Source organism: Acanthisitta chloris, unplaced genomic scaffold (assembly GCF_000695815.1).
Source record: "Acanthisitta chloris isolate BGI_N310 unplaced genomic scaffold, ASM69581v1 scaffold27065, whole genome shotgun sequence".
Classification (NCBI taxonomy): Eukaryota; Metazoa; Chordata; class Aves; order Passeriformes; family Acanthisittidae; genus Acanthisitta; species Acanthisitta chloris.
In genome coordinates, this window is record NW_008673575.1 from 1 (window position 1) to 13,244 (window position 13,244).

Here is a 13,244-nt window from a genome sequence, read left to right on the forward strand (position 1 = left end):
GGTCTTTTCCAACCCAGTCGATTCTATAATTCTATGATTTGTTGAAGAAAAGGTCCTTGAGGCTGCTATGCTGTGCCAAAGGAGGAAGAAAAGGACAGCATTTGCAGCAGCTTGTTTTTCCAGAAGGTCTACATGCCTGTTTACAATCTCCAGAAGCTGTCTCCACATCTACTCTTCTGGGTCACTGCAAGGCTTTTGTCAATGTTTACAAGACTTTGTCAAGAGACTTCCCAGTTCATGGTCACAGTTGCATCAGTTCCCTGTGTTTCTTTTCAGTCTTAACAAATCTTCTATCCATCATTAAGCCTCCTACCCACAACACTTTTTAACAGTGCCAAAGATTCTCCAAACATTCCCTTTTTGTGTTCCTCTCTTCACCACCTACATGTGCCAAGCATCAGGGTGGTTGCTAAGAATGCTATCCTTGAGGGCTACACTGTTGAATTTTTGTTGTGGCAAGAAAACTAACAAAGTACTGTTGTTCTTTGTTTGGTTTCCATGGCACCAAAGATAATTTTTTGCTTCTCAGCTCTGAAAATGCCACACCTTTGCCTCTAGAGAAATTACAGAATGGAGTCAGGTTGGAAGGGACCACAGCAGGTCATCTGGTCCAACCTCCCTGCTCAAGCAGAGTCATCCTAGAGCACATGGCACAGGATTGCATCCAGACAGTTCTTGAATATCTCCAGTGAGAGAGAATCCACAACCTCTCTGGGCAATCTATTCCCACGCACAGCGACTTGCACAATAAGGTGCATATTCAGGTGGAACTTCCTGTCCATCAGTTTCTGCCTGTTGCCTCTTGTCTTACAGGTTTGCACCACAGAGAAGAGCCTGGCTCTATGCTCTTGAAAACCCCGCTTCAGATACTTTAAGACATTGGTGAGGGGTCCCCTCTCAGTTGTGTTCTCAAGGCTGAACAGGCCCAACTCTCTCAGCCTTTCCTCATAAGTGAGGTGCTCCAGTCCCTTAATCATCTCCATTGCCCTCTGCTGGACCTGCTCCAGGAGCTCCATGTCCCTCTTGTACTGAGGAGCCCAGATGTGGCCCCACTAGGGCTGACTAGAGGGCAGGATCACTACCCTCGACCTGCTGGCAGTGCACTTTCTAATGTATCCCAGGACACCACTGGCCTTCTTGGCCACAAGGGCACATTTCCAGCTTGTGGACAGCTTGTCATCCACCAGGACCGCTAGGTCCTTCCTCACAGAGCTACTTCCAACAGGTCAGTGCCCAAACTGTACCAGTACTCAGGGTTATTCCTCCCCAGGTGCAGGAGTCTGCACTTGCCCTTGTTGAATTTCAGGTGGTTCCCTCTCTGCCCTTCTCTCCAACCTGTTGAGGTCCCTCGGAAGGGCAGCACAGCCTGCTGAGGTATCAGCAACCCCTCCCAGTTTTGTACCATCAGTGAACTTGCTGAAAAGGCACTCTGTCCCCTTGTCCACGTCATTGATGCATAAGAGGAACAAAACTCAGCCCAGTATGGAACCCTGGGGGACATCACTAGTGACAGGCCTCCAACTAGACTCTGTGCCATCAGCCACAACCCTCTGAGATATGCTGTTCAGCCAGTTCTCAATCCACCTCACAGTCTACTCATTCAACCCACACTTCTTAAGTTTGCCTATGAGGATGCTGGGGGGCACAGTGTCAAAAGCCCTGCTGAAGTCAAAGTAGGCAATGTCCACTGCTCTCCCTTCATCCATCCAGGCAGTTGCTGCATTGTAGAACGCAATCATGTTGGTCAAACACGATTTACCTTTAGTGAACCCATGCTGCCTACTCCTGATCACCTTCTTGTCTTCCATGTGGGCAGAGATGCCCTTCAGAATGAGGTGCTCCATCACCTTTTCAGGGATTGAGGTGAGGCTAACTGGCCAGTAGTTCCCTGGCTCCTCCTTCTTACCCTTTTTTAAGACTGGGTTGACTTATGCTACCTTCCAGCCCTCAGGCACCTCCCCTGATCCCCATCACCTTTCAAAGACGATCGTGAACAACCCAGCTATGATGTCCACCAGCTCTCCTTAGCACTCATGGCTCTATCCCGTCTGGTTTTCCAACAGGCAAGGGCCTGGCATTCCCAGCAATGAAAGAACAGCTTGTTCCCTCCTGCCCCAGGCCCCCAGAGCAAAGCAAGCCACTGTGTTTTGCCTTAGTACGATGTTCACATGGCAAATGGGTGGCATGGGGTGCATTTAGTGGGCATAGTCTTTTGAGACTATTGCATGTGGCCCAGCACACAGCTGGCAGCCTGAGCCTTTGGGAGATAGGAGAGGCTGAGGAGTGCAGGACTATAACTGAACCTGCACTTCTGAGCTTACCTCTTCCCTTGCTAGGCGCTTCTCTGGCCTGGTGGATGAGAAGGAAGTACAACATCATGTCTAAGAAGGACAGGTTAGCCTAGTTCTGATGCTGATCACCACAATTGTTCCTTATAAGGGCACAACAGCAAACACAAAGCCATCTACAGCAGACATGGGTGACAAAGCATTTCTGCCTTGTAACTTCACATCATGAACAAGAGCACTTTGCCTTAAAAGCCCATGCTTGCTGACTAGTCAGACCTCTTCCTCCAAGGTGCAAATTGGATGAAGTGGTCTGCCCCCCACTGCCCATGACATTCCCTGCACTGAATTATGCTTTTCATAACACAACTGCACTCTGCCAGGAGTAACAGGGGCCCAGGTACTGAAGTAACCTTGTATTTCTTCCACACTTAATTTCCTCAGGAGAACAACACAAAGTATCTGTATGTTTCCACTGGTATCTCCCAAGAATCACATAGTATGTAGACACAGGTCATTTCAGTTCACTTATAACTGTCTGCACGGGGTGGAATAATCCATGCAAACTCCAGTATAAACTATCTTGGGCAGCACAAAGGATAAGCAGTACCTAAGGTGCAATAACTCAGGTCTGCTCAGCAATCAATGTGCAGGAAAAGTCACATTCCTCATATTCCTTAAGACACTAAGTCAAAACACAGACTATGTCAAATCTTTGTGGTTCCTACCACTGCCCTTGGAGCAACTTTGGAAGATCAGTCCTTCTCCCAAATAACTTTCAGCTATCAACTTGGAGACAAGCTGCTCCTCACCACAACCATCATGACCCACCAACACCATCTGCCCTCCATGTCAGCAAATTCCAAAACCACTAAGACAAAACTCTGCATTATGAAGAGCAGTAAATAAACAGCATTAAAATACACATACAAACTTGGGAAAAAGCAAAGCCAAATCATGGAAACATGGCTCTTTTTTTTTGCCTTTTTTTCTTTTTTTAAAGAGGAGAATCAGCCAGGTGCAACATTTTGCTTGTACAAAGTCAGATTTCCCATAACTTGTCAATTTTGATTTTCAGCACAGAAGGAGAACAGTTTTCTATTCTCACCACTTTTTTTTCTTGTCTTATCCCAATTAAATCTGCTTTTCTTTGGAAGTGCAAGGAAGGCATGAGTCTTATTCAGTACAGCATAAAAGGGGAAATACTTTACCTCTCAAGTTCACATACAAAAATGCAACCTACTTCTTCCTCCTTCCCAACCACAATTAGTTTTTAAACTTATAAAAAGGCAAAAATAGGTTGTTCGTGGGTTTTTTCTCTTGTCTGCAGTTTCCAAACACACTGAGTTTTCCATTCAATACAGATTCTTCCCCATTTTCAGGGGTGTTTGACCCAAAGAAAGGCTACCTAGTAGGAGTTCATATCAGTCCAAAACACTAAATTGTTCAAAGTACAATTCACAGCAACAGCAAGACTCCAAACCTCACAAAATATATCCCATTTGGAACATCCTCAAAACTGTACTTGTAGGCTCTCAACATAAAAAAGCTACCCTTAAAAATCAGTGTCTTTGCTTTTGTCATTTACTTATTAGACAGCCAGAGTTTAGAAGGCTTCCCACTTCTGCAGCAGTGGTCTCCTTAAAGCATTTTTAGATCTGTGCAAAGTAAGAAGCAATAATCTTCTGCCCCTTTTGTCCTCACTTGATATTAAAGTAGAGAGACAGGAAGTTGGTAGCTTTTATACTTACTACAATAGGGCAGTCAGCGACAATCACACACAGTTTAGCATGACTGCAGTAAAAGTCTAAAGTAAGAACAGATAAGTCCCAAAGGAACTATTTAAGGAAGGGCAAAGTAGAAACTTATTGAGGGTATCTTGGAACAAGCTTTTTTTGTCTTTTGTACTATTACAGATAAGGGTGTTTCTGCTCAAGAAAGTGAGAATTACTTCAGAAACTTCTCAAAAATCAAGAAGGAGCTGATCACACAAGCATATCCAAGAGAGACATTTGAAAGGATCAGGAAGAACTTTTGTCAATTAAGTACCTGCTCTGTGGAAAATTAATCTGACCCCCATCTGATCCACCCTGCCATATGCTTGACTTGATTCTTTAGCACAATGAAAAATGTTTACATCACCAACCATGAGTAGAAGGAAAGCATGTGAAAACCAGCCCTATATTAATCCAAGCACTCTTTATAATGTTATGAAATGCCAACAAGAATCAGACAAGAATGGCAACTTAACAGAAATGTAACATCAAAATACTCCTCAGGCCTCCCAAAAGAGAAACTAGATAGCTTTTGAACTCAAGCTTGAATATGCTTTGCTAAAAGACAGAACAATTTAATTATACTAAATTCTAGCTCAGAAAAAAACAATAAATGAAAGCCTACCATAGAAACATCTTCAGAGGATTTATGGTAGAGACTGGAAATTTTTTCAGCACGCATTAGATACTCTGCAGTCTTCCTTTTCACTGCTTCTCGACGAGTTGGACTTGATTCACCTCAATGGAGAAAAAGAAAGTTTTTTATAGAGAGAGCTACTAAGTAATTAAAGCATATGATGATTCTACCTTTTTGATTTCCTTTGGATTATTCATAATCAAACTTACAAATATACATCTTATAAAAAGTCCGCACTATGATCTCAGAGTTCTACAAAATAACGATTTAAGCCTTGCTATAGACTAAGGTAAATAAAAAGCCTTACCCAATATTTCTGTGATTTGGTATATGTTCCTATGGTAACATAAGCAAGAACTGAAACAAACCAGTCATTGAAGCAAACATTGTACTCCAAAAAGCAAAAACAATTAAGAAAGACACAATAAGATGTTTATGACAAAACAATAAACTTATTTTTTCCCTCATGTTTCCAATATGGACTTTCCTAAGTATAAGGCAAGTCCAGAAATGCTATTAATAGCCAGAAGGCAACCGGAGAGGCACCAAGAACTCTTGCTCACAACTTTCCAATGGTGGCCATTCTTTGCCTTTTGGCTTGGGGTGACATCTGAAGAAAGGAATAAGCACTTGCACCAAGTACTTCACTTCCCAGATGGCTGAACCACCACTGTGTTATGTCTAATCTACCCAAAATCTTGCAAGAGGTAAGAATTCCATGATACCACACAAATTCTGTATTCACTCTAAAACTTACAGTACATGCTTAGGCATTCACAACATGAGCAGTATATTGTCATAATAGACTCAATTTGTGATGACAATACCCAACCAGTCAACCACCAAGCAAAGATAAAAAAGACTGTGAGACACAATTGTTACAGCAGAGAACTGAAATTACTATGCTGAAAAAAGCTTGAGACAACCATCCCACAAGAAGACTAAATTATAGCAGAGACTTCATATGGCCCTGTGTGCTGGTTTGGGCTGAAGTGGAGTTAACTTTCTTCACATCAGCTAGTATGGGGCTATGTTTAGGATTTGTGCAGAACACAGGGTTGATAATATACAGATGTTTTTGTTGTTGCTGATCAGAGCTCACACAGAGCCAAGGCCTTTGTTGCTTCTGTACTGCCACACTGGCAAGGAAGTTGGGGGTGCATGGGAGACACAGCTTGGACAGGTGACCCAAACTGACCAGAGAGATATTCCATACGACATCATGCTCAGTATATAAAGTGGGAAGAAGGGAGGGACATCTAGAGTGATGGTGTTTGTCTTCCCAAGGAACTGTTACACGTGATGGGCCCTGCTCTCCTAGAGATGCTGAACACCTCCTGCCCATGGGAAACAGTGAATCAATCCTTGTTTTGCTTTGCCTGTGTGTGTGTGGCTTTGGCTTTCTCTATTAAACTGTCTTCATCTCAACCCATGAGTTTCTTTTACCCTTCTGATTCTCTCCCCCATCCCACTGGTGGGGCAATGAGCGAGTGACTGCGTGGTGTTTGATGGCTGGCTGGGGTTAAACCACAATACCCTGACAGTCTCTTTCAACCAAGGCCACCCAAGACTTGCAGAAACACAGCCTTGGCTGTGACAGGCTCTGCACTGCCAGGTGCAAGCCAGCACCTCTCAAACGGATGCTCAAACAGGGCAAGGAACTATAAGGATATCTGCCTAACAGCTACTCAACATGAAAGACAAGGTAAGGAACAGGAGAGGTAATAAATTAAACACACAAATACACAAACCCTAACCAACAGCAGATAACAGAAAATAACGAAGACTGGAATTCATAAGACACTGATCAACAGGCCATGAAAGGAACCCGAGTGTAACCTTGAAGGAGTTCAACCAGAAACTTGGTAACTGATAAGAAAAAAAACAGGATTATTGTGGGTTATCAACAATGAGTCTCATAAAAAAAGAGCAAACATTATGGAATGTGTGAGGAAGAACCTACTCCCCTTTTTCATGTGTAAATGCTTGCATTTAAAACTTACTGTGGGAGGTTCCCATTTCAGGGGGTGATTGTGGCAATCTGTAAGACATTGTGAGACTTTTAAGGGCAGGATTAAAGGGAGGGCTCAAGGTGAAGGTGGAGCACAAGCATGAGAACAGGTGGGAATTTCGTGGAACAATTGTGAGAAGCAGACTGCTGGTCAATATGCTTGTCTGACTGAGCCCTGTATCTGATCACCACTGTCTGCCTTCCTTCTTAGAACACTGTTCCTCACTATTTCATGCATTAGTGTACTCCTTACTCTCTGTGCATAAGATACATGAACAAACTTCAAGCCAGATAAGCAAGCAAGTCAGACAGACCAGAGAGCTGAACAGCAAGCCTTTCCCTGGCCAGCAATAGTTCAAAAGAGGTTGGGCTTTCCTGCTGGTAGGACCCAGAGAAAGGGTAAGCTGCCACCACGTGTCTCCAGCCGCACAGGGCAGCAGGACTCGCTCTGATCCTTCAGTCAGCCAGAGCTGGCTAGCCTGAACACTGGCTCCTTAATAAAGAAGAACAAGCAGGTTGTCTGTTCAATTCTCCCAAAACACTTTCTAGACAGCAAAGAACAATGAAAAACTAAGTACAAGATCTCTTCAGAAAGTTCATGGAGACTTCCTCTGCTGTAGGCTCTCAGAGCAGTATTCCTCCTGTCCCATACCAGAGAAAATCACTCACTGCACTTGATTTAAATAATTCTTAGACTCAGTATGAAGGAGGCAGAGGAACTTGTTCACTTTATGTTGCCATGGTCTGCTACTAGTCATTTTGACCTTGCTATAAATTAAAGACTCCCCTCCTTTCATATCATGACTAGAGACTACCTAAACACACAGACCCTACTGAGAATAAGCAGAAGAGACTTATGATCTACTCCAAGTTCTGCCATAAGTGACCTATTGTAAATCTGACTATCCACTTCACAGCAGGAGGGAAAAGTTATTGTCACCTCCTTGGTCATAGACACAGAGCCCTGCTCTGCAAACACCTCTGACTACATATGGTTTGGGAAGAAGCTGGACAGTCAGAACTTCCCCCCACATTTTCAGCATATGATTATTATGGATATGTATCAATTTCTCAATAATTTTTCACATTCTAAAGACAGAGGAGACTTTGTATCAAATCCAGCACATCCAGTATCAGTCTCTCCTTGGTAGGACACCCCTGGTGAAATTCCCCCTGGTAAGACTGCCACCCTTATTCCCATCTAGGATTTTAAAAACAAAACCAAACTCCCTCCCCACATCATCACTCAATTGTCCTAATTTGAAGTTGGCTTTATCAGAAGAGAATAGATACACAGTAACTCTTTCATGTGTGTGTTGCAATTTCTTAAAACATTACTCACTCTCCTGCTTTCATCTCTACACTTAATGCTAATGCACCATAAATCTTGCCTGTGCTGATCCACTGGTGAGCTCCCAGCGTTCTCTCAAGACACATCATGGCAGTCGCTCAGAGAAATCAAGACATCTGCACAGCAACAATAAACTCTTCAGCCAGCATTTCCTTCAAGCAGACCGATAGAAAACTGCTAGGTTAGTGTCTAAGGCGATTATAAAAGTCAAGCTTACTGCTTAATTGTTAGTTATGTGTATTTAGTTTGAATGTTTATTGCCTTTTTTTCAATGCTTCAGTAATTTTACAGTAATTAACGCAAACAAGCTAGGATGTCCCCTTAGAGCAGTCTTTGTTCTCCCTACTTTCACAAGACATTAATTTCAGTTTTCCTTCTACTTCTCCTTCCTGAGTAATTTGTTAAATAACATTTGCAAACTGTTCCCTCATTAAAATATTCAGCCATAAAAGAGGGTGTGGATTCACAAAACAACATTTATTCAACAAGTTCTTGCATCTTCTTTGTGAGTAAGATCCTCGACAGTTCAGTCCCTGAATACTTTTAACAGGTGGATATTTGAGAATTGGATTTATGAAATAGGATTTTGGCTTTTTGTTCTTTGCACTAGTTTAATCAAGAAAACAAAAAACCACATTCCAATACAAATTCCCATTTAGACAGCCAATATCTCTACAAAAATCTGTAAATAAATACAGGCTATGAATTTAATAAACAAATCAATGCTACTTAAAAAGACTCAAACACAGTGAGTAACAATAAAGACCCCATTAAACTAAATATAATCTTTAGCATTTATGCCAAATTCGAGGTCATAGAACTCTTCACTTAAAACCAAATAAATCACTAAAACACAGTATGAGAACAAATCCTTATATCTGACAGATGTTAAAGCTGTGATGCAGACTTCACACATTATTTCTTTTAAAATGCAATGTTACATTTTGCCATGGGTTCTAGTTACACAAAATGTGTACTTCTCAAAAGAATCAATTTTATTTTATAAGAAATTAGGAACCATAATTTATTCCCAGTCAAGAACTTTTGCTCTAAACATTGTGTGAGCATATTGAGCTCCTCTTTCCATTCCATGGTTAGCCCACAATAATCTAAACATGTATCTCTCTAATTACAATTTAAACTTGAAAGGCATTTTTCTTTAAATGGCAGCAAACAGGAAATGTTTAAACTGTGTCAAAGCCTTTGATGAATCTTTACAACTGCTCATAAAAGATCATCCTGCTTAAAATAATATTGATTTTTCATTTATTTTCCTAGATACTAGAAGATTTATGTTTCATCTGATCAGGATCAAAGCTTCTCCCCCCTCCTGATCGCTGGGATTAAATCAGCAATGTCATTTTACACGTTTAAAAACTGGACTGCTAAAGCAGTATAAAAGTGCAGCAAGGCTGATCATAGAGACCTCAGAATAAAAACCCCTCAAGATTCCCCATCTCTCTCTCTCTCCCCCTCTGCATTTGTGACAGAGCAGCTGCGCCTCACACAGATTCACATGAATGAAAATATTAAGGCAAGAAACCACCCACTTAGTTTATTTTCCATATGACTTTCCTGTAATTATTTTGTAAACTGTTCACACAACAATATATAAAAACATCTGCAAAAACAGGTAATTAATGTGTCAAGCCAAACTAATGCATTTTTTATGGTGTCCATGCTTCGTCAACTGTAATTATAACTCTTTTTAAGCAAATGATGATGTGTTTGTTGCAATGTGCAAGTGGTTATTTTAGATGCTCTGTTTACTATTACTGCAAACAGAATATAAAAACTCTACAGCTACTTTGCTGCACATATAAGCCTTCATCCACACAAGCACAAGCAGGCTGCTCCCTTATTTTCCAAAGGCTTTGCCTATTTCAAAGAAATAAAAATATCTTCAAATGAAAATTGGCTTGGGAAAGGTTGACCAGGCCACCCACTGACCAAAGTAGCCAGGACATTAGGACAGCAGCCAATGATTAAAAATTTGTTCTTTAATTCTTACTTCTAAGGAAGGCTCAGCTACAATATATTCACAAAGACAGACATTCCTAACAACATTCAAATGATTTCAAGGGTTTGATAGAGGGAAAACAACAAATATTGGAATAACTGTGCCATTGAGTTGTGACTTGCCCTCTTGCTTGCCCATAGTCCACTGATTTGAATGAAAAAGAAGTGCCATTTCCAGAGCATGCACAGAGCAGTAGCACCTGGAAAATTGGCAATATTTTTATATGCCTTCTGCTCAAAGTCTTTACTCACACTTCATAGTACCTCAGAAGGGGACACACCTTTGAGAAATGAGCTAACTCAATGCTGAAGTGTTATGCTTAGTTAATTGTTTATTCAAGCATGAAATCTTCTGTAATTCCATCACATAGGAAAACTACCTATGTTCAGACATTAATAACAAAAAGCTATTAAAAGGGGGTCATATGCAATAAGCTTAAGTAAAAAATATCTGGGCAGTAAGGACCATGGGAAAACAATTTGTCCTTTTCCCCAAAATAATCTGGGGTTCTACTAACAGAACACATCTCAGATGCATAAAAGTGCTGTCAAACTTGCTCTGGTCCATAACTATTCTCCTCCACACATCCAGGATGAAGTCCTGGGGATGATGCATATCATACTGGATGCTGAAAAAGACAGCTCTAGTTGCCACTTGCCACTAACAAATGCAAAAAAAAAAATCAGTAAATCACAGTAATATACAGTAAACCACAGCATGTAGTACCCACCCAGGAATTCTAGATATTCCCTCCTTTCTTTGTGCCTGACCACTTCCATATCATCCTCCAGCAGGTGTTACAGATTTTCCTCAGGAAGATTCTATGTATCAGGACAACATTGGTACACCCCCTACCTAACTAGTTGCTTGACCAGTATGAGGAAATTTTCACAGAAAATGTAAGGCTAAAAAGTTAGCATTACCAGTCCCAATCCTCTGTAACCTCCATATTCCAAATTCTCCTGCTTTTCCCTCAGACTTAGTAAAAAGGTATGTGGGCTGCCTTTATTTAAAGAAGATATCAGAAGAGATTTGCTCCAGGAAGGAATGTCCTCTTGCAGAACAAGCTACAAGGAACTTGTGGGAGACTGCCTGTTGTGCTAACCCCAAACTCCATGTTCTTAACAATTTAAACAGTAAAACTTTCTCTAAATACTGAAATCTTCAATGACACATTTATAATTGCCAAATCTAACAGCTATAATACCATTTTTTATTTTTAAAAGTTTCTTTATCTTCTTCACAGTCTTCCTGCACATATCACCCAGCTGGATTGCTGAATTTTTCAAAGAATTGCTCTCTATAAAAATGCAAGGGAGTAAGCCTTAAAAGATTTATTTCTTCTCACAATGAAAAGAGGTTTAGCAGCACCTTCCTTATTAGTGGGTAGCCCAGCTGTTATTTTTGCCTAATTGGTTCAAGAGGACCTCTGTTCTTCTTAGGGCAAACACTTCTTACATCATGTGAAGCAGACTCCTTTGTCCATATTAGCCAAACAAAAGCTCAGGCACACCATAAGTGACAATGCGACTCATAATCCAGCACAGGTTTGTGATGACTTTGGACACAGATTTATAACCCCAAAATTTATTTCAGGAAGGCGAAGAGCTGCTGATTTTGGAATGAGTCTCCACCAACTTTCACAGGAGAGTGGGTAACCTTTAATTTTCAAACAATTACTCAAGTGAAATGTGGCAGGTGCTGGGGTAGATGGACACTGCAACATCAAGGAAAGAGCTACAGATTTTAGCAGCAGGTGGGAGTTTGGAATTGTGAAATAAGCCCAACAGCTCATCATCTCTAGTATGCTATATATTATATTAATGATGAGTTCCCTTGAGGTTGTGGTCAAATTCTGCAGCTGAAAGAAACCCTGTAAACATTACGAAATAAGACAAAGCTTAAGGTCATTATGGTAAAACAGCTTGAAGTGATTTTTTTTTCCTCTTTTTTTCTTAAAATTGAGACAGTCAAAATTTATTAAGATGCAACACATTTATCAGAGCCATTCTTTCCTGCTTTTTTGAAGGTTCAGGACAGTTACTGTACTCTATCAACCAAGCAGAAAAGCAACTTAAAAGTTAAACCTTTCATGCTATAGCACAGATCTGTGACAGTGAGTAAACACCTAAAAATTCTTTTTCCAACTTTCCAGTGTGCTCATTTATGTCTGTATGTTATACACACCATCTTCATTGCAGGTTGCTCAAGACACAAATCTAAATTTCCTATGAAGACATTACCAGTTCTGCATCTTGTACACCTGTCACATAACTGTCTAGGTAAAAACCTCTCTGGAAAAAAATAGTTGCCATATATGCCAAAGATAAGATTACACAGAAGAATGCTGTGGGTGAAATGTGTTTGAGTATCCAGTAGAGCAGGAGCCAGTAATACTCAAGATAATAAGAAACCTAACTTTTCAGAAATGCTTAACCAACAAACACCTGCTTATAGGGAAACTCTCATGTTAAATCCACAAGGTGGTGGTAGCTCTTCATGTGCATGTGTGACTACTGGGAAAAAAATAAAATGATCACCCAGTGCATATCATTTGAGGGAGGAAAAGCTTAACTATCTGCTAAATCTATCTGCCAAAACTTGTAGTCTTACACTGTAAGGTATTTCACCAAAGCAAGACTTCATGCGAGAAATATTCTTAAACAGTTTTCTGTTGAACTACATAAGAAGGAGGTAAAAAAACCCCTTTGAGTGACCCAAGACAGAAGGACAAGCAGTGGCTTTCTAGCACAGATGAGGAAACAAAATGGTGGTGGCAGCAGCAGCAGCAGGTCCTTCAACACAAACACCACAGGAACAGGAGAACACTGACAGAGCAAGGAAAGAAGTTCCATGGGCCATCACCACAGAAGAAAGGAAATTTCCAAGTTCTCTGCACTCTTCCTTCTCAACTAAAAGGCCAAGTTCAAATTAGAATTAGCAGCCACAAACGTTCCATGCTTCAGAGCAACGGGAAACCAGACACACACCTATCCCTTCGAGTAAGAGCAGTTTGAAGCACAAAGTACTGCAGGGGACAGGGGGGAAGAAAAAGGCAGATGAAAAACATAATTGTGAGGTTCACAAATCATGACAACTTAACAGTATTCGTATTTAAGTGCTAAATGCAATTCAAATGTACTTTTATGTAGCATGGGAAATGGT

At 40.9% G+C, this 13,244-nt stretch overlaps 1 protein-coding gene across 1 annotated transcript in view; it reads right to left on the reverse strand.

Moving 5' to 3' along the window:
- Positions 1-4,685: 4,685 nt before the first annotated feature.
- The window catches only part of LOC103802534 (ribosomal protein S6 kinase delta-1-like), a gene marked incomplete at both ends in the record, with an annotated part of 36,468 nt that continues 27,909 nt past the window's right edge, over positions 4,686-13,244 (reverse strand). The window contains one exon of the mRNA XM_009075017.1: positions 4,686-4,798. Within this exon, the coding sequence (XP_009073265.1) occupies positions 4,686-4,798 (113 nt within the window). The remainder of the gene's footprint in view (positions 4,799-13,244) is intronic.